Source organism: Schistocerca serialis, chromosome 7, assembly GCF_023864345.2.
Source record: "Schistocerca serialis cubense isolate TAMUIC-IGC-003099 chromosome 7, iqSchSeri2.2, whole genome shotgun sequence".
In the NCBI taxonomy this organism is placed as follows: domain Eukaryota; kingdom Metazoa; phylum Arthropoda; class Insecta; order Orthoptera; family Acrididae; genus Schistocerca; species Schistocerca serialis.
The window spans coordinates 453,222,114-453,247,375 of record NC_064644.1 but is presented as its reverse complement, the minus strand read 5'-3'; the positions used below and the strand labels follow the sequence as shown (position 1 = coordinate 453,247,375).

At 41.9% G+C, this 25,262-nt stretch overlaps 1 protein-coding gene across 1 annotated transcript in view; it reads left to right on the top strand.

The window, feature by feature from the left end:
- Window positions 1-2,020, top strand: part of LOC126412802 (probable cytochrome P450 6a20) — a 90,821-nt gene extending 88,801 nt beyond the window's left edge. The window contains exon 9 of the mRNA XM_050082580.1: window positions 1,695-2,020. Within this exon, the coding sequence (XP_049938537.1) occupies window positions 1,695-1,864 (170 nt within the window). The 3' untranslated portion in view covers window positions 1,865-2,020. The remainder of the gene's footprint in view (window positions 1-1,694) is intronic.
- Window positions 2,021-25,262: the final 23,242 nt, after the last annotated feature.

Here is a 25,262-nt window from a genome sequence, read left to right as displayed (position 1 = left end):
CACAACAACAACAACAGGTTTGGAGAACATTCTAGAAAATTCGAGGGAATGATCTGGCCATCTCCCGACATAAATCCCATCGAACATTTATGGGACTTAATCGAGATGTCAGTTCGTGCACAGAATCCGGCACCAGCAATGCTTTAGCAATTAGCTCTGTATTTCTTTGTAGGAGTTCCAACGACTTGTTGAGTCCATGTCGCGTGGAGTTGTTGCACAAAACTGGGCAAAATGAGGTCTGACAAGGTATTAGGAGTAATCCCCTGCCTTTTGTCACCTCAGGGTACTTCTTCAGAACTGAAAACCCTCCTTGAGACCAGGTAAGTGATGCAGAACTCACTTCGTTCCACCTCCTTTCACCTATCTTCCATAAAACAGTACTGTTCGAGACACTAGGATGGATGTTTCAAATGTTCTAATGTATGTGAAATCTTACGGGACTTAACTGCTAAGGTTATCAGTCCCTAAGCTTACACACTACTTAACCTAAATTATCCTAAGGACAAACACATAAACCCATGCCCGAGGGGGGACTCGAACCTCCTCCGGGGTCAGCCGCACAGTCTATGATTGCATCGCCAGAGACCGCTCGGCTAATCCCGCGCGGCGATGACTCTTTCTTTGGAAGATAAAATGGTAGAGCATGAGACCCGGCATTCTTCTTGGCAGCCACGTTACAGAAGAATGTTCAGTTAAAATCCTTGCTACGGGCTTCCTAATTGGCTCGTGATATTTATTTCTGTAGAACGCGCACTTTCTCGCATGTGTTTCCTTGTGAGCCCTTACATTCATCAGATTCGGAATCCTGTCAAGGGGTGCGAGGGAGTTTCTGACTCCCTCCTGACGCCACCGCACCATTGGCTAATCATAAAAAAATTTGAAGGAGCAGGAGCTTTTTTTCACAAAATTATTTTCGGGCAATCGTTTTCTGAAGCTCGAGAGTTTCTTATGAATAACACAGTAGTAAAAATTCTTAAAAGAGTTGAGCTAGAATCAAGAATGGACGAATAACTCACAGCATACACAAAAGTGAAGTAACAAAAGTGGTCGCACCTTATCACTCGTGTTGTTCAAGTTCTATGCCGAAGTCACGGTTTCCGAAGAGGGATAAAGGTTCACGAAATAAGATTTACATACGATGTAGCCCTACTGGCCGGATCTAAGGGTGACTTAGAAGGCAAGATTAAAGAAATGGACGACGTACTTAGTGTGCAATATGGCTTAAGGATACACAGAGCGAAGGCGAACACGTTGAGGACTAGTATAAAGATGAATAACGACTTACTTGTCATCAAAACTGTGAACTGCACAGTAGTGGAAGGAGTGAAAGTAAGGTAACACTGGATGGCCGAAGCCAGGGAAGATAGCAGAAGCATGATGGCCAACAAAAACTATCCATTGGACTGCGTTGATGCAGTGTATATGGAACCCGGCGCTATTCCGATGCTGGTAAACAAGCAGCGGTATGTTGGCAACAGGTTAGTGTGGTCTTCGAATGGAAACTTATTTGATTGCCCCTGTTGCACAAGCGAAGAAAGCTTTCATCGACGTAAGAGGTCTACTGCTGTCATTGACATGGAGTTGACGAAGAAGTTTCTGGATGTGTACGTCTAGAGCACACATTATTGGAAGTGTGCTGTTTTCTGTGCATTCGGATGTCAGTTGGGTTGAAGTGTGTTCTCGGTGTGTTGCAGGACTACGTTTCGCGCACTCGCAGGTGAAGATGGGCGTCGCCACCCTAGTACTGAACTTCAAGATCACCACCACCCCACGAACTCCAGTGCCTCTTCAACTGGATCCTAGAGGGTTCCTGAGGACTGCCAAGGGCGGATTATGGCTCCGGTTCCAACCTCTGGCTCACTGACCGTGCCAATCAAAGCGACATTCTAATCCTCGAGGTTTCATATGTGCTGTGCTCAGTTGTACATAACATACTTCGGTAGTGGGTTACAATAAATGTGACATTTCACTTATGACCAATTTGGATAATTACCATTAATAAACACTCTTACATTTACAACAGTGTGAGCTTTGTTTTATATGTTTTGCTCTTTAGTTTCAATGCCTTTGAATGTTCTCCAAGCAAGTGGTGTGCGTGTTAAAGTCTATTTTTTTATTTGTTTACCAGTGAGTAGAAATTTGTTTTAATAAACTGCCTCTGATATGTCATTAACATACACTACAAAGTAAAGCTTTAGATTCAGTAATCATATTTGCAGTTTAACTTTTGTAACATCATCTAAGTTTAAAGATGAACGTTTATACAACAATAAGCGATATAATTTCTGTCAGAAGATAAAGACCCAAATTCTGGAGTAACATAAAATTTTAATTACCTTGGAAGACGAGAAATATCAATAGACTGCAGTGTTGGAAATAAATATAGGCTGTGTCCATAAGTCACCGAATGTCAGAAACAACACTCTCTGATGTCAGATGAAGTATCGGCAGTATTCGTGTGGAGGCACAAACTGAAACCGCGTTTTCCGCCAAAGTGGAACAAAACGAAGACAGTTTTTGAGGTCTTATGGGAAGTGATTTTTTTTACTACTTTTAGGTTGGCACTGTGCAACTACGACTCTACAAAGGTCCCTGTGGATTTCAAATTACTTCTATCCTCCAATTTTCACACACACACACACACACACACACACACACACACACACACACACGCACACACATGGAAATATGGTAAGGAAAACAGACTGCATAGGGAAAAATAAATAAACAAAGACACACTCTTCTAGGCCAAGGCTACATATGATATGGCATCGAAAATACGAACAAGAGAAGTAGATGCTACCAATACGTTAAGGCAAAAGTTCCACTTCCATTTATGAAATGATTACTGTTGACTCCTTTCGTCCAACTCTACTGTTGGGCAACAAAAGCGCAGAGGTTGTCTTTCTAATAGTATGGCAACCTCAAAAATGTCAACACAAGAATTCCTATTTTGCACTGTGGATGGGTTCCTAACTCTTCATATGAACCAATTTACAACAAATTCATCATATAAGATTTGTTAAATAATCACTTAAATGTGTCCTTTAGTTGTATACCGGTACTGTAATGTGGCATCAGTCTTGAACATAGGCACACAAGTGCCAAGATCTGCCTGAAGGATGAAACTAGGTGAAATAGCTGGTATAAATCTTAAAAAGCTTGCAAAAAGGGATATAAAAGCTAGGAGGGAATAACTGAACACCCCCTTCCTACAAGTGTACTACCACATTAGCATAATTCTGCTTTAAAGGTCACCGAGTACTTAGAGATCCATCTCTCTAATTATATAACATTCTAACAAGACGTGGCGTTTCATGTAAATGTACCAATATATAGAAACATTTAACTAGCATTGGTGACAATCATCCTTTGTACATTCAATGTACCATACGACAACAATAATCAAAAAATTCAATAGCTGGTTGTGTTAATTTGTTGGAGAAAGTACACACAAAAGTAATGATAATGTAGAGATAAATATACAACATTAGTACCCAATGTTGAGGAGCATACACATCTGTAAATACAGTCACCAGTAAGTCTCTCTTACAAAATTTCAGCAAGTGGATGTGTCAGTTTGTTTGTCAGAACACACACACACAGAAATAACAGTAACAGACAGATAAGTGTAAGACATACATTTAGTGGCAGTGTCGAAGATTTAGGAAAATATATTTATACAAACTGATATAATTCTCCTGGCTTTCTAACTTGGCGAAGGGGGAACACATTTACTGACTGTAGTGCAGTCTTACTTTATTCTCAGTAATAAGGACAAGTGACTGAGGATTCCCAAAAAGGGACTGCAACTATGTACGCTACCTAAATCACACCATAACATGATGGGAAATAAAAATATTTAAAAGGAGGTTATAGACACAGTTATGATCGAAATGTCTCTTTGTGATGAAAACTGAGAAGTGATAAAATGCATAATACAAGATAAACAAAACAAAATTGACATGATACATTAGTGAATGGGTGGATACATAACGCACAAACCATGTCGTAGATAGGAAAAAACTATGAGCGATTAAGTGACATCAGAAACTGAACAGTTGGATGAAACGCAGAGTGGCATAATAAATAAATAAGACAAACGCATAAGCCACACAAAAAACCTTCAGATTATCATTTGGTGATACATAGGCTCACAGAGCACTCGACTTCATAGTCCTATTTGTGCACAAAAAAGTTAATATCTTTTCACACAGTATTAAAGGTAACTCCACATAAATGGCTATGGGTAACATTAACCCATTTGCCGTGTTGGTCTGAGGCACTTCACACAATCTTTTTTATGACGTTTTATGATGACAGTCCAATCTTTTCCTTTGCACAATATTAGTTGCTACTCTCTGTCAGATTTGGTAATCCCCCCTCCCACCTCATTACTTTCCCAGTGGACCATGTCTTGACTCATAGTCTGATAACAATATGTTGTAGTATAGTAGAGACGCTGTATTGTACGTAGTGCAGTTACCAAAGGAAAATGAGAAATTAAATGAACCACAGTGATTTTCTTGCAGGAGTGTGATACACATACATGAGTTACGGGTTGAGCAGATACTTTTGGTAAAGATAAATTTGAGACCACAGAATTATCCAGCGTATTGATAGTCCCCAAGTAGGAGACGATTTAGATAGGGCAAATTCGGACGATAAACGTAAGCAGCCTGCAAGTGTAGCTGCATTACCGGAGAAAACACCACACTTGGAACGAGTAGAGAAGGTAGTGATGGAGCAATGATTGTCAAACAACGAAGCTCCGTTCAGTCATCACAGGTCTTTTCTAGCGACCCCAGACACAGTGCAAAAACCAACTGGGACTGAACTGCCTGTGTACTGTTAACGGTACTGTATACCACATGGTCTGCAACCAAGGACGAATGAATTTAGTGCCCAGTTGACATGAGATGCTATTACTGCGAAACATTCTAGGCCCCAGGAAACACCAGTGATAATCATTCCAAACAAAAGTGCAGATGATACGGGGGAGTATCGCTTTTGTTGTGACTATCGATACGTTAACAACGGTACAGTACCAGATGCTTATCCAATTCTGATTATAGTAGAAACTTCGGTTAATTTGGTGAAGATATTTTTTACCACGAATCAGCGGAGTGGCTGTTACTAGTTAGATATAGCAGTAGAATATTAGTCAAAGATAGCATTTACAATCCTTTGAGTACATTATCAGTATTAGCGTATGTTGTTTGGGCTGAAAAACGCATCGGCAAAGTTTCAACCCCTCTTAGACAGAGTATTGTAAGGATTGAAATCAATGCATTGTATGTATTTAGGTGACGCTGCAGACAAGGGAAATGTTAAACGGCTGCAAATTGTACATCTAACAGTCAACTTGGAAAAGTGTCAATTCGTGCTGGAAGAAGGACATTATTTGGGGTACATAACTAATCACAAAAGCTTTGGGATGGAACCCCAGAAAAATAAAAACTGTACAGCATTTTCCAGCACTGTGCACGTAAAAAGAGTTGTAGTCTTCCTTGAGCCTGGGAAATATTACCAGAAGATTGCACCGAAATCTGCAGAAATAGCATGGCTGCTCTATTGAAGAATGAGAGAAGTTTCACAGGTTAGTAGAGCGTGAATATGCATTCAGAGTTGAAGGAATTATTAACAACTGGACAAGTATCAGTTTTCCAAAATTTTGGAAGATATTTGTGCTGCCATGCAATGTAAGCGATCATGCATTCAGCTACGTTTCAAGTCAGGAGGTGGTCAGGGCCTAACATACGAGTATGTTCGCCTATGGCTCACAGCAATTGAAGATAATGGAAAAGAATTAATCTGCAATCGAGAAAGGTATGCTGAGTCTCAACAGAGCATTACTCATTTACGATGTTAGCTGTGTGGGAGAAAATTCAAGGACAGAAAGCGTCATACAGCTTAAGATGCCTATTAGGTTCTAAATATTCGTCAACACAGAGAACAATCTGGACACTGAAACTCAAAGAATTAATTTGATTTTGAGATGATTCATCGACCCAGCAAATCACGTGTGCTAGTATCCTGAGTCAGAAAGTTTGTGCGATACAAAATGGCAGAAAGAACAATCAGATGATGCAGATTGCAAGCTATTTTGCAACGTAACCACAATTCACTGTGTACGATGGAGAGTTACGTAAACAGACAGAACTCCGTCCTCATGTGATGGTACCAGCTACGTTGGGCACTGAGATATCAAAATATGTGCAAGATCTTGTATTGGTGGAGGATGTAGAACAACAGAATGACGTGAAGACGAAGAATGTTTGTGGCAAACACGAAAGCAGGATGTAGAATAGTACGCAGTGAACTGTGTACCTTGTACACAACAAGCCAAATCAGTGTATCTGCTGCAGAGATGGGAAGCCATTAAACTGTTTGCGACGATTGGTTTCGACAAAGTTTAGACATTTTAGGTCCTTTCGGGAGGACACAGGCAGGGGATTGTTAGATGCTAACAGTAATAAATCACTATTTTATGAGCAATTTTCTTTGTAGGCTGAATGATTTTCGTTGCGTTCTACCAATAAACTGAAGTCTTGCCATCTGATTTACCTACCACTCAGCCTATGTGGTCGTTTAACTTCCTATCCCTACAAATTGCTGCACCTACTGCTTCTTCGAGTTTTTTGTGTTCTTTAGTATGACACCCAGATCTAAATCGTTGAAATTTAATAACAACAGAATTGAGCTCGTGATCTAGTAGTAATAATAGCAGTTTTATTCAGCCGCGGATCTCTTATATAAGGATATTCAATATGCCGTGGTATTACAGTTTGAGAACAACAAAAATAAATTAATTCACATACACGGGCATTTATAAGGGGCGTTCAAAAAGAAACGAGCCGGAGGTATAATTACAGAAACCATTACCTGTATGTTAGAAGTATCGACCATGGCTGTTGGGACACTTGTCCCATTGTGACACAAGGTGGTGAATGACTGTCTCATAAAATACCCGGAGCTGTGATGTTACCCAGTTCCGCACGAACAACTGGGCGTCGCCGTCCACATGAGTGCAGAATAGGTCATGCTGACGTTCTTCTTTGATCAAGATGGCCCCCTTTTGATTCACTTCCTGCAGCACGGGACAACAGTGAATCCCCAGCGTTACTCGCAAACCTTGACCACCCTTCGCCAAGCGATCAAATCAAAACGACCAGGCATGTCACCCCTGGGGTCATTCTGCCCCACAACAGTGAAAAGCCCCATACGGCCAACACAGTCGCGGCACTCGACCACTCTCCATACAGTCTGGACCTCTCTCCCTGTGATTACGCCACTTTTGGTCCCCTTAAAAAGGCTCTGAGTGGCAAACGTTTCACCTAGGACGACGACGTCCAGCTGTACGTGCGGAAATGGTTAACATAGCAGCCCCGGGAATTTTATGAGACAGCCATTCACCGCCTTGTGTCACACTGGGGTAAGTGTCTCAACAGCCAGGGACAATACTTCTAATATACAGCTACTGGTTTCTGTAATTATGCCTCCAGCACGTTTCTTTTTGAACGCTCCTTATACATACTTACTGGTCTACTGTCACAAGGATGGTTCAGGTAGTCGGATGTGGCCTCATAATAGGAATCGTCCCTGTCTTTGCCTGGAGTACTTTAGGGCCTATAAGAAATCGGATAAAAAGTTCTCGGGTCACCGCGGCAAGCAATTAAAATTCCACGAGCTTTCGGTCAAATAATCTTTGGCTGTTGTACCACACGACATGACAATGGCCAGGGAGACTCGGCCAAAAGCTCGTGCAGTTTTGATTGCTTGACGCGGTTGGAAATCCGAGAAATTTTGTTTAATTTATGATCTGTTAAATCAGACTATGGTTTCCTCACCCACACCAAACATTCAGTAGCATACTGACAACATTTAAAGATGGTAGAGTATTGGCACCTAATGTCCAGAAATGTCGATGAATGAAAACTGTGCACTTCACAAAAAAATTAGTATGCCATGACTATAGTCGCAGTCGTAATCTGTGAACTCATACAAATACCTGCTTGTAACAATTACTAGTGATATGAAATGGAACGATCACATAGACACATTCTACATCTACATCTACATCTACATCTACATGATTACTCTGCGATTCACATTTAAGTGCTTGCAAATTCATCGACCTCCGTTATTGGGTGGAGAACTGTAGGGCCCCCCTAGACAGGTCAGGCGTGCACTACACACCGGAAGCAGCTACTAGGGTAGCAGAGTACGTGTGGCGTGCACACGGGGGTTTTTTAGGTTGGAGGGACCCCCCCTTGGGCGAAACGATAAAATACCTGACGGCTTACCAGAGAGGACACTATCATCGTTGATAACGAAATCCTAGACACAGAATGGAATATATACCGCAAGGATAGGATAAACGCCAATGGTGGAGGAGTATTTATAGCAGTAAAGAATTCAATAATATCCAGTGAAGTTATTAGCGAATGCGAATGTGAAATAATCTGGGTTAAGTTAAGTATCAAAGGTGGGTCAGATATGATAGTCGGATGCTGCTATATACCACCTGCATCAGCAACCGTAGTAGTTGAGCGCCTCAGAGAGAACCTGCAGAACGTCGTGAAGAAGTTTCGTGATCATACTATTGTAATAGGGGGAGACTTCAATCTACCAGGTATAGAATGGGATAGTCACACAATCAGAACTGGAGCCAGGGACAGAGACTCTTGTGACATTATCCTGACTGCCTTGTCCGAGAATTACTTCCAGCAGATAGTTAGAGAACCAACTCGTGAAGCTAACGTTTTAGACCTCATAGCAACAAATAGACCGGAACTTTTCGACTCCGTGAATGTAGAAGAGGGTATCAGTGATCATAAGTCAGTGGTTGCATCAATGACTACAAGTGTAATAAGAAATGCCAAGAAAGGAAGGAAAATATATTTGCTTAACAAGAGTGATAGGGCACAAATCGCAGAATATCTGAGTGACCACCATCAAACGTTCATTTCTGAGGAAGAGGATGTGGAACAAAAATGGAAAAAATTCAGAAACATCGTCCAGTACGCCTTAGGTAAGTTCGTACCGACTAAGGTCCAAAGCGAGGGGAAAGATCCACCGTGGTATAACAATCATGTACGAAAGGTACTACGGAAACAAAGAAAGCTTCATCATAGGTTTAAGAGTAGTCGAATCATAGCTGATAAGGAAAAGCTGAACGAAGCGAAAAAGAGCGTAAAGAGAGCAATGAGAGAAGCATTCAACGAATTCGAACATAAAACATTGGCAAACAATCTAAACAAGAACCCTAAAAAGTTTTGGTCATATGTAAAATCGGTAAGCGGATCTAAATCCCCTATTCAGTCACTCGTTGACCACGATGGCACCGAAACAGAGGACGACCGAAGAAAGGCAGAAATACTGAATTCAGTGTTCCGAAACTGTTTCACTGCGGAAAATCGTAACACGGTCCCTGACTTCAGCCGTCGCACGGACGCCAAAATGGAAAATATTGAAATAAACGATATCGGAATTGAAAAACAACTGCTATCACTTAGTAGCGGAAAAGCATCCGGACCAGACGAGATACCCTTAAGATTCTACAGTGATTATGCTAAAGAACTTGCCCCCTTTCTATCAGCAATTTATCGTAGATCGCTGGAAGAACGTAAAGTACCTAGCGACTGGAAGAAAGCGCAGGTCGTTCCCATTTTCAAGAAGGGTCATAAATCAGATGCGAATAATTATAGGCCTATTTCGCTTACGTCAATCTGTTGTAGAATAATGGAACATGTTTTGTGTTCTCGTATTATGACGTTCTTAGATAATACAAATCTCCTTCATCATAACCAACATGGATTCCGCAAACAGAGATCATGTGAAACTCAGCTCGCCCTATTTGCCCAAGAAATTCACAGTGCCGTAGACACTGGCGAGCAGATTGATGCCGTATTCCTGGACTTCAGGAAGGCATTTGATACGGTTCCGCACTTACGTTTAGTGAAAAAAATACGAGCTTACGGAATATCGGACCAGGTTTGTGATTGGATTCAGGATTTCCTAGAAGAAAGAACACAACATGTCATTCTTAACGGTTCAAAATCTGCAGATGTAGAGGTAATTTCGGGAGTACCGCAGGGAAGCGTGATAGGACCTTTATTGTTTACAATATACATAAATGACTTAGTTGACAACATCGGTAGCTCCGTGAGGCTATTTGCAGATGACACGGTTGTCTACAAGAAAGTAGCAACATCAGAAGACTCGTACGTACTCCAGGAGGACCTGCAGAGGATTAATGCATGGTGCGACAGCTGGCAGCTTTCCCTAAACGTAGGTAAATGTAATATAATGCGCATACATAGGGGCAGAAATCCATTCCAGTACGATTATGCCATAGGTGGTAAATCATTGGAAGCGGTAACGACCGTAAAATACTTAGGAGTTACTATCCGGAGCGATCTGAAGTGGAATGATCACATAAAACAAATAGTGGGAAAAGCAGGCGCCAGGTTGAGATTCATAGGAAGAATTCTAAGAAAATGTGACTCATCGACGAAAGAAGTAGCTTACAAAACGCTTGTTCGTCCGATTCTTGAGTATTGCTCATCAGTATGGGACCCTTACCAGGTTGGATTAATAGAAGAGATAGACATGATCCAGCGAAAAGCAGCGTGATTCGTCATGGGGACATTTAGTCAGCGCGAGAGCGTTACGGAGATGCTGAACAAGCTCCAGTGGCGGACACTTCAAGAAAGGCGTTACGCAATACGGAGAGGTTTATTATCGAAATTACGAGAGAGCACATTCCGGGAAGAGATGGGCAACATATTACTACCGCCCACATATATCTCGCGTAATGATCACAACGAAAAGATCCGAGAAATTAGAGCAAATACGGAGACTTACAAGCAGTCGTTCTTCCCACGCACAATTCGTGAATGGAACAGGGAAGGGGGGATCAGATAGTGGTACAATAAGTACCCTCCGCCACACACCGTAAGGTGGCTCGCGGAGTATAGATGTAGATGTAGATGTAGATGTAGAGGGTTCATCGAACCACAATCATACTATCTCTCTACCATTACACTCCCGAACAGCGAGCGGGAAAAGCGAACACCTAAACCTTTCTGTTCGATCTCTTATTTTATTTTGATGATAATTCCTACCTATGTAGGTTGGGCTCATCAAAATATTTTCGCATTCGGAAGAGAAAGTTGGTGACTGAAATTTCGTAAATAGATCTCGCCGCGACGAAAAACGTCTTTACTTTAATGACTTCCATTCCAACTCTCGTATCATATCTGCCACACTCTCTCCCCTATTACGTGATAATACAAAACGAGCTGCCCTTTTTTGCACCCTTTCGATGTCCTCCGTCAATCCCATCTGGTAAGGATCCCACACCGTGCAGCAATATTCTAACAGAGGACGAACGAGTGTAGTGTAAGCTGTCTCTTTAGTGGACTTGTTGCATCTTCTAAATGTCCTGCCAATGAAACGCAACCTTTGGCTCGCCTTTCCGACAATATTATCTATGTGGTCTTTCCAACTGAAGTTGTTCGTAATTTTAACACCCAGGTACTTAGTTGATTTGACAGCCTTGAGAATTGTACTATTTATCGAGTAATCGAATTCCAGCGGATTTCTTTTGGAACTCGTGTGGATCACCTCACACTTTTCGTTATTTAGCGTAGGTCGTAGGTAAGACAGTTGTCAGACCTCAGTTCAGTGGTATAAACTGGCGAAATGGAATCACTCTACAAAGGAGACAGCTTACAAAACACTCAAGTGTGTGGGACACGCACCAAATACGATTAACAACAGGTACTGAAGCATAAAACGGAGTATAGTACAAGTGGTGATATCTTTGTTTCGCCCACAGGGAAGTGTCACGAAGATGCTGAAGAATCTTAGGTCACATGTGCTCGAAGCTATCCGAGAAAGGCTACTTACAAAGTTTCAAAAACCAGGTTTTAAGTAACGAATCTAGGTATATACTAAAACCTCCTATGTATCGCTCCCGTAGAGATCGTGAAGACAAGGTCAGTCTTATTACAGCGCACAAAGAGGTGTTTAAACATTCTTCCTGCACGTCGTAAGTGAACGAACGGAAAGAAGTCCTAATAACTGATACATAGGAAGTACCTCCTGGCAGTTCACAGTGGTTTTAAAGTATGAATGTACGCGGGCATGCTGAAGAGTAATGCCTCCTACATTTTTATGCTAAAACTCTAAAAGGCTTTTAAATGAAAGAACTCCTAGTAACAATCTACATCTTTATTCTTCCTGTCCACTCATTTGCAACCCCCTGCCACTACAGGACTCCGAGTTGTACCGTGTAACATGGCGGTGTGGAATGTAACCTTGTCGACGCGGAAGAAACAGCGTGCTTAATCGAGTGTCGGATTTGAAGATTTCGCTCACCATGGCAATGGCATACCACACACGAGCGCTGACGCATCTTCTACAAACCGACGCCTTTGGTTAACTGTCGTCCATCATCCTCCATACAGTCCACACTTGACCCCATCCGATTTTCTTCTGTTTCCAAAACTTACTGAATACCTTCGAGATTATTTTGATAATGATAAAGCGATGTAATCAGAGGTGTATTTGTGGCTCCAACAACAGAGTCAGACACTCTACAGTGACGGTATCAATAAATTGGTCTCTCTTTGTGAGAAATGTGCTCGTCCCCAGGATGACTTTGTTGAGAAATAAATATATACACATGAAGAATAAAGATATAGAATGTTAATAACGTTTATTTTTTTAAGAAGCATTTTTTTCATTGAAAAAATTCGGAGCCATAATTTTAAGCACTCGCTCATAGTTTTAGATGCAGAAACTCGTCCATGTACATCTTAGGTATCCTCTTTTTCCTTGCTGTGGTTTGCTTTTGTGAGAACGTCGTCTCAGTTGCGATTGCTGACGCATTTCTATGAGAGGTGAATCAGCACGAATCCTATTTAGTTAATAGTCTATGCGTACTATGCTAAGTCAGCGTGATACTCCTGCAGATGGCAGGACGTTTCTGATTGGCCATGACGAGGGCTCATAAATGCCGCCACTCTAAGTGTGCGGCGCCGACCGCTGGTCCACCACGCCGCGTCGCTGCTTCTCTACCGAGACACGGCCAGCCTTAGTAAGTCTCCCAGCTCTGCCAATTACTGAACGTTTCCCGGTGCAAACACCTGTAATGTACTGACACGGCTTTTAGCTGGCGAATAACGAGTGCGTACACAATAATTACTACGAATTAGTACTCACATAATGCCGACTCTAAATAAACAACGATTCAAATACGCCATGCCGATTCAGGTTTTCCTAGTTTCCCTAAATGGCTCTAGGCCGGTCGTCGGCGAACTCATTAGTCGACGTAGCCAAATATTAACACTGCTATGAATGAAATTTCTTTTCGGAACCAAAATTTAAAACTTAAACTTCAGTGACGTAAAAAGAAATCGCAACGCCGAGAAGGAGTTTACGACATAAACGAAAAGTTGGTGAGCCTGTTAATGCATCTGAAAGACCTACATCTACATCCATACTCCGCAAGCCACCTGACGGTGTGTGGCGGAGGGTACCTTGAGTACCTCTATCGGTTCTACCTTCTATTCCAGTCTCGTATTGTTCGTGGAAAGAAAGATTGTCGGTATGCCTCTGTGTGGGCTCTAATCTCCCTGATTTTATCCTCATGGTCTTTTCGCGAGATATACGTAGGAGGGAGCAATATACTGCTTGACTCCTCGGTGAAGGTATGTTCTCGAAACTTCAACAAAAGCACATACCGAGCTACTGAGCGTCTCTCCTGCAGAGTCTTCCACTGGAGTTTATCTCCGTAACGCTTTCGCGATTAGTAAATGATCCTGTAACGAAGCGCGCTGCTCTCCGTTGGATCTTCTCTGTCTCTTCTATCAACCCTATCTGTTACGGATCCCACACTGGTGAGCAATATTCAAGGAGTTGGCGAACAAGTGTACTGCAACCTACTCCCTTTGTTTTCGGATTGCATTTCCTTAGGATTCTTCCAATGAATCTCAGTCTGGCATCTGCTTTACCGACGATTAATTTTATATGATCATTCCATTTTAAATCACTCCTAAAGCCTACTTCCAGATAATATATGGAATTAAAGCTTACAGTTGCTGACCTGCTATATTGTAGCTAAATGATAAAGGATCTTTCTTTCTATGTATTCGCAGCACATTAGACATCTACATTGAGATTCCATTGCCATTCCGTGCACCATGAGTCAATTCGTTGCAGATCCTTATGCATTTCAGTACAATTTTCCATTGTTACAACCTCTCGACATACTAAAGCATCATCCGCAAAAAGCCTCAGTGAACTTCCGATGTTATCCAAAAGATCATTTATGTATATTGTGAACAGCAACGGTCCTACGACACCCCCCTGCGGCACACCTGAAATCACTCTTACTTCGGAACACTTCTCTTCATTGAAAATGGCGTGCTGCGTTCGGTTATCTGGGAACTCTTCAATCCAATCACACAATTGGTCTGTTAGTCCATATGCTCTTACTTTGTTCATTAAACGACTGTGGGGAACCGCATCGAACGCCTTTCGGAAGTCAAGAAACACGGCATCTACCTGGGAACCCGTGCCTATGGCCCTCTGAATCTCGTGTACGAACAGCGCGAGCTGGGATTCACACGATCGTCTTTTTCGAAACCCATGCTGATTCCTACAGAGTACATTTCTAGTCTCCAAAAAAGTCATTATACTCGAACACAATACGTGCTCCAAAATTTTACAACTGATCGACGTTAGAGATATAGGTCTATAGTTCTGCACATCTGTTCGACGTCCCTTCTTGAAAACGGGGATGACCTGTGCCCTTTTCCAATCTTTTTGAACGGTAAGCTCTTCTAGAGACCTACGGTACACCGCTGCAAGAATGGTGGTGGGGGGGGGGGAGGCAAATTCTATTCAGATTTTCCGCCAGTAATATAAGAGTGGAGCTCTTAGCGCCACAATGAGGATGGGTTTGCTTCAAATACACGCAGTAGCGGTCTACAGCGTCAGTTACCTATGAGACTGAAGGTGATGCGTTGACGTTAAGTAAGAATGCCTGTACGGCGACGAAGACGTATTATCAACAGCTCATTGAGTTTGAAAGAGGTCGTGCAACAGGGGTACGAGATGCTGGGTGTTCTTTCTGATAGACTGCAGAAAGGCAGGGCAAGAATGTACCCACTGTACATGAGCGCTGGCAGCGGTTTCCACAAGAATGTACGGTCGCGAGAAGACAGGGCTCCCGGACGGCCACGTGGCACTACCGAGAGGGACGATCGTCGTCTTCGCTGCGGGACTCTGGCGCATCGTACTGCGTCTGCAGCAGCATTTGGAACAGCAGTTGGTACCACTGTGACGCAACGAACTGTTATAAATCCGTTACTTCAAGGACGCTCTGAACCAGACGCCCTGTAGCGTGGATTCTACTGACCCCAAACCACTGCGACTTCAGTGGGGTCAAGCGAGGCCTCATTGGAGGGCAGGGTAGAGGTCTGTAGATAGGTTGAACAGAACATGATACTACACTTAACATCATTATTATATTTGATAAAATTAAATTGTAAGATACCCATAAAATTGAATAATGGCAATGAGTGACGGACACTAATGTGAACAATGGACTTGCATTTTCTTGAAAAGTTAGGGAAGTCACGTCTTTATATAGTTTTTGATTTTATGAACGATTAGAGGCTCTCATCAATAAGATATCTTCTCAGTTTACCCATGGTAAGGCTCAGGCTTCTGACCTTACTTCAAAATAGATTCCCCCGGTCGAAAACCGACTTCTGCGCATGGACCACGAAGTTTCAGTGGCACTGTACGTGAGAGACCGTACGTAGTGTTTTGTGGAAGAGTCGTACTCAAGGGGCCAAAAAGCCGCTGTTTACGGACAACTGCTCTAAGAAAATGCCGGGATTGTTCCTTTGGAAGCGCACGGCTGATTTCCTTTCCCATCCTTGAATCATTCCAAGCTTGTGCTCCGTCTCTCAACATCTTAATGTCGACGGGACAGTAAACCCTGATCTTCCTTCGCCCTTTTAAATGAACAAGGCGTTTTCTCATTCCTAAGTTACGGTTTTGCTGTCATAAAATATTGTCTCAATGACATGCTGTCAATTTACAAGGTGCTCGAAAGCCTTTTTCCTTCATATAGTGATTTCTATTACACTATGTTCAACGTCCCTTGTGTTACCTCCACCAAAAAAACAACCACACACACACAGACACACACAACCATATTACTAGCTAATCAGAATTTATTATTGAAATAGAAGTTGTCAAAACCGATATGTTTTCAATTTTGTGTTTGTAGTTAATTTTATCGCGGCATCTATTAAGTTCTTTCCGTCACTGGAGGTCAAAGTTTGTTGTCCATGAACATTGCACTTCTTGCTAAAAGCTTCTTTTCCGATAGGCCAACAGGACGCATTAGATCGCTGACTGTCCTATTGTATTTTCCCGTTTTCTGCTGCACAATGATTTAATAGCTCGTTATTTACATACGAGTGTCGTATCGGCAGTCTGCCATTTTCAAGTAGTTCTGCAATATACAATATAGTTTTATTCATATGGAACTACAAATGTATGTTAGATGGGCTGTATAGCCTACGTTTGTTATTTATTTTTATAGATATTAAAATTTTTAAGTCTTACAAGGCAGTATCTTGGAGTGTCTGGTGAAACCTTTTATTTTTATTTCATTTATTTATTTATTTTGGAGATACCTTCGTTTGACAGCACTATCCACTCCAATGACACAGAATGTGTTTGCACTAAATTTTTAACTCAAATTTGCGGAAGTTTAGTGATAATAACTAAACACAAACTTCAAATTATTCTACGCTTTCATAGATTTGCTTTGTGTTGAGGGTTCTACTGTTATTCTATTTATTTCCTGACATCGTGACGCGCCGAAAATTACCTTTTCTCCTTTAAGACGCAATACCAGCATAATTCTTAATGCACAAGCAGAACTAAGGCACAAGAAATATTTAGAAAACTTTACTGACTTATTGAGAGGGAAAGGGTAATTTTCAGCGTTTCGCGATGCCATGAACTAAATAGAAACAGTAAGGGCAATTGCCATGACGACAATAGGTTGAACACGATGTCCATCATCTTAATTACCCCAAAGCATTACTTCAGGATGTTTTTATTTTGCTCGGAACTAGAATGATAGAATACATTGAGTTCAGACACAGAGCCAGGCACAATTTCCGAACAGAAATGCCACGATATTGAAAACACTTCATCAGGTCCTCTGTCGGAAAGTGTTTCGTCATTCCCAGAAGAAATCAAATGAGTACTGAACGAATAAAATGAGAGCTGCCGGCGGTAACACGCTTCGTTGGTTGAAATACTACGAAGCGGAAGATTTTTATGGTTATCCATACAGATTGCTTTCTTAATCATGGATTTTCTGGACTTCAAACGCTGGGAACATTTATTCTCGTAAAACGTGTCTGATTTCCTCTCATGCAGTTCGCTTTCAGTCCTTAGATGTTGTGTCTACTTTTGCAAAGCTTGTATCTGAGTTGCATCTTTCTCGTTGTTTATCTGTCAATCAAGGTTACAACAAATTTGTCACACACTGAACAGATGTCAGTTCTGAAGTACCCGAAACTTACGTTGTAGTTCGTCACAAAAATCAGTCCATATTTTTCGTATGACACAGTACCTGAAAGATTTAGCTCTGAATATAACAGACATTAACTACCGAATACTAATTTATTCTGGTTAATACAACCATTTGCTATCGTGAGTGCTGCAATATGATTTCCGGTCCCTCAGTGACTGTATAATATGATGATGCACTTTGGATACGTTTTCTTTTGTAAGTTTTAGTCTAGAGTTATGTTTTCCTCAGTCTCCATATCTACTTGTAGTTGCGAATGTCTAAGAGTAAAGACGTTTGTTGGTGATGCCATGCAATGCCAAGAATGCTGGTTCACATACCTGAACATCCTGTATTCGTCCATCTCTATTAATACGTATCTTACAGACTAAGGAAAAACCATGACATGTAGGTTCATCTGGACTTTTCTTTGGTCTTCTTAGCGTTATAGGATTTACACCGAGAAATCCAGTCATGTGAGTTTTGTGTAACATGGGAAGCCATTTGATTGCATTTCTTTATTTATCTATTCCTTTCTTTAAATGGAACATACCGAAAACATGTCAATCGTAAGCACTTACAATCGTTCAACTGTAATGTGACTCAAGGCCTGTAATCTTTTTGCATTTTTGATAGCTTCATTTCACTTAATGAATAACTTTATGCACAATCCCCGTAACAGTAACACATGTGTGTTTCTGCTTCACTTACCGAGAAAAACTCAATTTCCGGCGTACTTCGCATGCACACTGAAGCACAGTTTTGTATCGGCCTTTGCTTCATTACTAAACAATGTAACAGTTCGAACTTCGTTTACAATGTGTAAACAATTCCTTAAAAACTGAGACAGAGAGGTCCTGGTAAGAAATATCCTGAGAAACGAAGCAAATAGGCTACTTTTAAACAGATACAGTAACTTAATGTGAAAACCATGTGTGAAACTGTATGCTGTTAGTTAAACAGTTATTAAAATATATGAGAAACACCTGCGTAATGAGCACGGCCATGATGTGGAGGTTAGGTTATCATTGCTAAAAGAATGAGATACATACCTGAAGCAAAATATTCATTTTACGGGTTCTAATGCTATTGAGACTATTCCTTTATTCACAATGAGATCTTTTGCACATGCTGCTATAGTAGTTAATAGTTTAATTGATCGTTAATAAACTAAACTCCACCCGCACAGGTCATGAAGGCCCAACGGTACCGACTTGCCGCCGTGTCATCCACAGCCCACAGGCGTCACTGGATGCGGATATGGAGGGGCATGTGTTCAGTACACCGCTCTCCCGGCCGCTTGTAAGTTTACGAGAACGGAGCCGCTACTTCTCAATCAAGTAGCTCCTCAGTTTGCCTCACACGGGCTTAGCGCAACCCGCTTGCCAACAGCGCCCGGCGGACTGGATTGTCACCCATCCAAGTGCTAGACCAGCCCGACAGCGCTTAATTTCGGTGATCTGATGGGAACCGGTGTTACCACTGCGGCAAGCCCGTAATTACTCATTAATAAAATCAGAGAAGCCTACTGGTGACTGTTTCTTTGTGAGTCATCAGTCTTCTCTCCTGTACCAACGTTTTCACCTTAGAATAGCAGTTATAACCTTCGACCTCAATTATTTGCTGAACGTATTCCAATATCTGTCTTCCTCTTCAGCTTTTAACCTTCTGAAGCGCCCTCTAGTACCATGGAAGTTTTTCCATAATGTTTTAAGGACGTCCTATCATCCTAATTGGAATTATATTAATACCTTCAGCTGCTGACGGGCGTTGATATATATCAACGGGGGCAGGTGAAATTGTGTGCCCCGACCGGGACTCGAACCCGGGATCTCCTGATTACATGGCAGATGCTCTATCCATCTGAGCCACCGAGGGCGCAAAGGATAGTGCGGCTGCAGGGACTATCTCGCGCACGCCTCCAGCGAGACTCATATTCTCGCCTTGTATGTCCACACACTACATTCGTAGTGTCACACCCCAACACACACATTCTTACCAAGTCCCGTAAGAGTTCGGGAATATGTGTACATCCGCACAGAAGAAGAAGGTCATGGCCGGTTTTGCCAGATGTCCGAAAGAACAGACACCATATCCATGTAAGTACCCTATCATCCTGTCCCTTATTAGTTTTTCCCTATAGCTCTTTCCTTGCTTATTCTGCGGTGAACCTCGTCATTCCTTACCTTATGAGCCACCTAATTTGCAACATTCTTCTGTAACTCCACATCTCAATGTTTGATTTCTCTTCTTTTCCAGTTTTCCCATAGTCAATGTTTCACTACTGCACAATGTTTTGCTCTAAACGTACGTTCTCGGATACTTCTTCCTCACATTAAGGCCTATGTTTGATACTAGTAGACTTCTCTTTGCAAGGAATGCCTTCTTTGCCAATAGCAGACCGCGTTTCTATTTCCTCCTTGCTTCATCCATAATGGGTTTAAAAAATGGTTCAAATAGCTCTGATCGCTATGGCACTTAACTTCTGAGGTCATTAGTCCCCTAGAACTTAGAACTACTTAAACCTAACTAACCTAAGGACATCACACACACCCATGCCCGAGGCAGGATTCGAACCCGTGACCGTAGCAGTCGCGCGGTTCTAGACTGTAGCGCCTAGAACCGCTTGGCCACTCCGGCCGGCCATAATGGGTTATTTTGATGCCTTGTTGTTGTTGTTGTTGTTGTTGCTGCTGCTGCTGTTGCGGTCTTCAGTCCGAAGACTGGTTTGCTGCAGCTCTACCCATGCTAGCTTGTTCATCTCCGAATAACTACAGCAACCTACATCCTTCTTAATCCGCTTGGTAAATTTATCTCTTAGTATCCCTCTACAAATTTTACGCCCACACTTCCATCCCAATACTGTTGATTCCATTGTAGAACCGAATGTGTCCAAACAACCGATCTCTATTTTTAGGCAAGATGTGCCACAAATTTCTTGTTTTCCCAATTCTGTTCAGTACCTCCTCATTAGTTACGCGATCTACCCACCCTCTTCAGAACTCTTCTATAGCACCACATTTTAAAAGCTTCTACTCATTTATTGACTAAAATGTTTGTCTTCCATGTTCACTTCCATATATGGTTAGACTCCAGACAAATACCTTCAGAAAGGTCTACCTAACACTTTAGTCAGTATTCCACATCAACAAAGTTTTTCGTGCCACTGCCAGTATACATTTTGTATCCTCTCTACTTCGGCCAAATAGCAAACCTCATCTATTATTTTAAGTGCCTCGTTTCCAAACCTAATTCCCTTCGCCTTCTATCCTCCTTTCAAGACACTGTCCATTCCATTCAGCCGCTCTTCCAAGTCCTTTACTACCTCTGACAGATTTAGAATGTCATCAGGAAACCTCAGAGTTTTTATCTCTTCTCCATGGGATTTAATTGCTATTTTAAATTAGTCTTTGGTTTCATTTAGTTCTTGTTCAACGTGCAGGTTGAGTGCCATTCGAGACAGGCTTTTAGCCTGCCACACGCCCTTCTCAACCACTGCTTCCCTTTCATGCCCCTCGATACTTATAACTGCCGCCTGGTTTCTGTATAAATTGTAAACAGCTTTCGCTGCCGGTGTTTTACGGTAGCTACGTTCAGAATTTCAAAGAGAGCACTGCAGCCAACACTGTCTATAAATGTTATGAACATAAGTTTGCTTTTCCTTAACCTACCTTCTAAAATAACTACTAAGATAAGTTGTAAGGTCAATATTGCCTCGCGTGTTCCTACTTTCTTTTGTAAGGAATTCGTGCCAGTATTTTGCAACCATCACTTATTAAGCTGATAGTTCTCTAATTTTCCCACCTATTAGCAGCTGTTTTCTTTAGCATCTGAATTATTACATTTTTCTTTAAGATTGAGGGTATTTCGCGTGTCCCATATCTCTTGCTCACCAGATTGAAGAGTTTTATCGTGGTTGGCTCTCCAAAGGCTATCAGTAGTCCTGACGGAATATCGTCTCCTCCCCGGGCATTGTTTACATTTAGTATTTCAGTGCTCTGCCAAATTCTTCTCGCAGTATTACATCTCCTCTTCATCTACGTCCTCTTACATGTCTATAATATTGCCTTCAAGTTCATCTCCCTTGTACAGACCTTCTATATGCTCCTTCCAGCTTTCAGCTTTCCATTCTTTAATAAGTACTGGTTTCCCACCTGAGCTTTTGATATTCATGCAGCTGCAACTTTTTTCTCCAAAGGCTTCTTTAATTTTCCTACAGGCGGTGTCTATGTTTCCCATAGTGAAATATGCTTCTAAATCCTTACATTGGCCCTCTACCCATTCATGCTTAGCTATTTTGCCTTTCGTGTAAATCTCATTTTTAGGTATTTGTATTCCCTTTCACCTGCTTCATTTGTAGAATTTTCAAATTCCTCCTTTCATCAGTTAAATTCAATATCCCTTGCGCTATCCAAGGATTTCTACTAGGCCTTGTCTTGTTACCTGTTTGATTCTTTGCTGCCTTCGCTACTTCATCTCTTCAAGCTACCCATTCGTCTTCTACTGTATTCCTTTCCCCTGTTCCAGTCAACCATTGCCCAGTGCTCCCTTTGTAACTGCCTGAGTAGCAGAATTCCTTCTTCGCCTACTTCGTGATCACCAGTTTTGATGTTAAGTATCTAGCTGCCCTCATTTCTGCTAATTCTCATTACTTTCGTCTTTCTTCGATTTCCTCTCAGTACATATTCTTCACACATTAGACTGTTCATCCCATTCAACAGCCCCTGTATTCTTCTTCACTTTCACTGAGGATAGCAATGTCGTCAGCGAATCTTATTATCAATACCCCTTCACACTAAATTTTAATCACATTCGTGAACCTTTCTCTTATCACCGTCATTGCTTCTTCGATACATAGTGGGAAAAGTTGGCGCGAAAGAGTACATCCCTATCTTATGCCCTTTTTTAATCCGAGCATTTCGTTCTTCGTCTTCCAGTCCTTTTATTTCCTCTCGGTCCTTCTAGGTATTGTTTATTATCCGCTTCTCTCTGTAGCTTACCCCTACTTTCCTGAGAATTTCGAACATCTCGAAACATTTTTCATGTGGAATGCGTTTTTCACGTCGATAAATCCTATGAACGCGTCTTGATTTTGCTTCAGTCTTGCTTCCATTATCAACCGCAACGTGAGAACTGCTTCTCTGATCCTTTGCCTTTGCTGAAGCCAAACTAATGGTCATCTAACATATTCTCAATTTTCTTTTCCATTCTTCTATATATTGGAGGTAGGACGGTATGTTGTCAGTCTCATACATTCTGCTCATCTACATCTACATCTACATCTATACTCCGCGAGCCACCTTACGGTGTGTGGCGGAGGGTACTTATTGTACCACTATCTGATCCCCCCTTCCCTGTTCCATTCACGAATTGTGCGTGGGAAGAACGACTGCTTGTAAGTCTCCGTATTTGCTCTAATTTCTCGGATCTTTTCGTTGTGATCATTACGCGAGATATATGTGGGCGGTAGTAATATGTTGCCCATCTCTTCCCGGAATGTGCTCTCTCGTAATTTCGATAATAAACCTCTCCGTATTGCGTAACGCCTTTCTTGAAGTGTCCGCCACTGGAGCTTGTTCAGCATCTCCGTAACGCTCTCGCGCTGACTAAATGTCCCCATGACGAATCGCGCTGCTTTTCGCTGGATCATGTCTATCTCTTCTATTAATCCAACCTGGTAAGGGTCCCATACTGATGAGCAATACTCAAGAATCGGACGAACAAGCGTTTTGTAAGCTACTTCTTTCGTCGATGAGTCACATTTTCTTAGAATTCTTCCTATGAATCTCATCCTGGCGCCTGCTTTTCCCACTATTTGTTTTATGTGATCATTCCACTTCAGATCGCTCCGGATAGTAACTCCTAAGTATTTTACGGTCGTTACCGCTTCCAATGATTTACCACCTATGGCATAATCGTACTGGAATGGATTTCTGCCCCTATGTATGCGCATTATATTACATTTACCTACGTTTAGGGAAAGCTGCCAGCTGTCGCACCATGCATTAATCCTCTGCAGGTCCTCCTGGAGTACGTACGAGTCTTCTGATGTTGCTACTTTCTTGTAGACAACCGTGTCATCTGCAAATAGCCTCACGGAGCTACCGATGTTGTCAACTAAGTCATTTATGTATATTGTAAACAATAAAGTTCCTATCACGCTTCCCTGCGGTACTCCCGAAATTACCTCTACATCTGCAGATTTTGAACCGTTAAGAATGACATGTTGTGTTCTTTCTTCTAGGAAATCCTGAATCCAATCACAAACCTGGTCCGATATTCCGTAAGCTCGTATTTTTTCACTAAACGTAAGTGCGGAACCGTATCAAATGCCTTCCTGAAGTCCAGGAATACGGCATCAATCTGCTCGCCAGTGTCTACGGCACTGTGAATTTCTTGGGCAAATAGGGCGAGCTGAGTTTCACATGATCTCTGTTTGCGGAATCCATGTTGGTTATGATGAAGGAGATTTGTATTATCTAAGAACGTCATAATACGAGAACACAAAACATGTTCCATTATTCTACAACAGATTGACGTAAGCGAAATAGGCCTATAATTATTCGCATCTGATTTATGACCCTTCTTGAAAATGGGAACGACCTGCGCTTTCTTCCAGTCGCTAGGTACTTTACGTTCTTCCAGCGATCTACGATAAATTGCTGATAGAAAGGGGGCAAGTTCTTTAGCATAATCACTGTAGAATCTTAAGGGTATCTCGTCTGGTCCGGATGCTTTTCCGCTACTAAGTGATAGCAGTTGTTTTTCAATTCCGATATCGTTTATTTCAATATTTTCCATTGTGGCGTCCGTGCGACGGCTGAAGTCAGGGACCGTGTTACGATTTTCCGCAGTGAAACAGTTTCGGAACACTGAATTCAGTATTTCTGCCTTTCTTCGGTCGTCCTCTGTTTCGGTGCCATCGTGGTCAACGAGTGACTGAATAGGGGATTTAGATCCGCTTACCGATTTTACATATGACCAAGACTTTTTAGGGTTCTTGTTTAGATTGTTTGCCAATGTTTTATGTTCGAATTCGTTGAATGCTTCTCTCATTGCTCTCTTTACGCTCTTTTTCGCTTCGTTCAGCTTTTCCTTATCAGCTATGATTCGACTACTCTTAAACCTATGATGAAGCTTTCTTTGTTTCCGTAGTACCTTTCGTACATGATTGTTATACCACGGTGGATCTTTCCCCTCGCTTTGGACCTTAGTCGGTACGAACTTACCTAAGGCGTACTGGACGATGTTTCTGAATTTTTTCCATTTTTGTTCCACATCCTCTTCCTCAGAAATGAACGTTTGATGGTGGTCACTCAGATATTCTGCGATTTGTGCCCTATCACTCTTGTTAAGCAAATATATTTTCCTTCCTTTCTTGGCATTTCTTATTACACTTGTAGTCATTGATGCAACCACTGACTTATGATCACTGATACCCTCTTCTACATTCACGGAGTCGAAAAGTTCCGGTCTATTTGTTGCTATGAGGTCTAAAACGTTAGCTTCACGAGTTGGTTCTCTAACTATCTGCTGGAAGTAATTCTCGGACAAGGCAGTCAGGATAATGTCACAAGAGTCTCTGTCCCTGGCTCCAGTTCTGATTGTGTGACTATCCCATTCTATACCTGGTAGATTGAAGTCT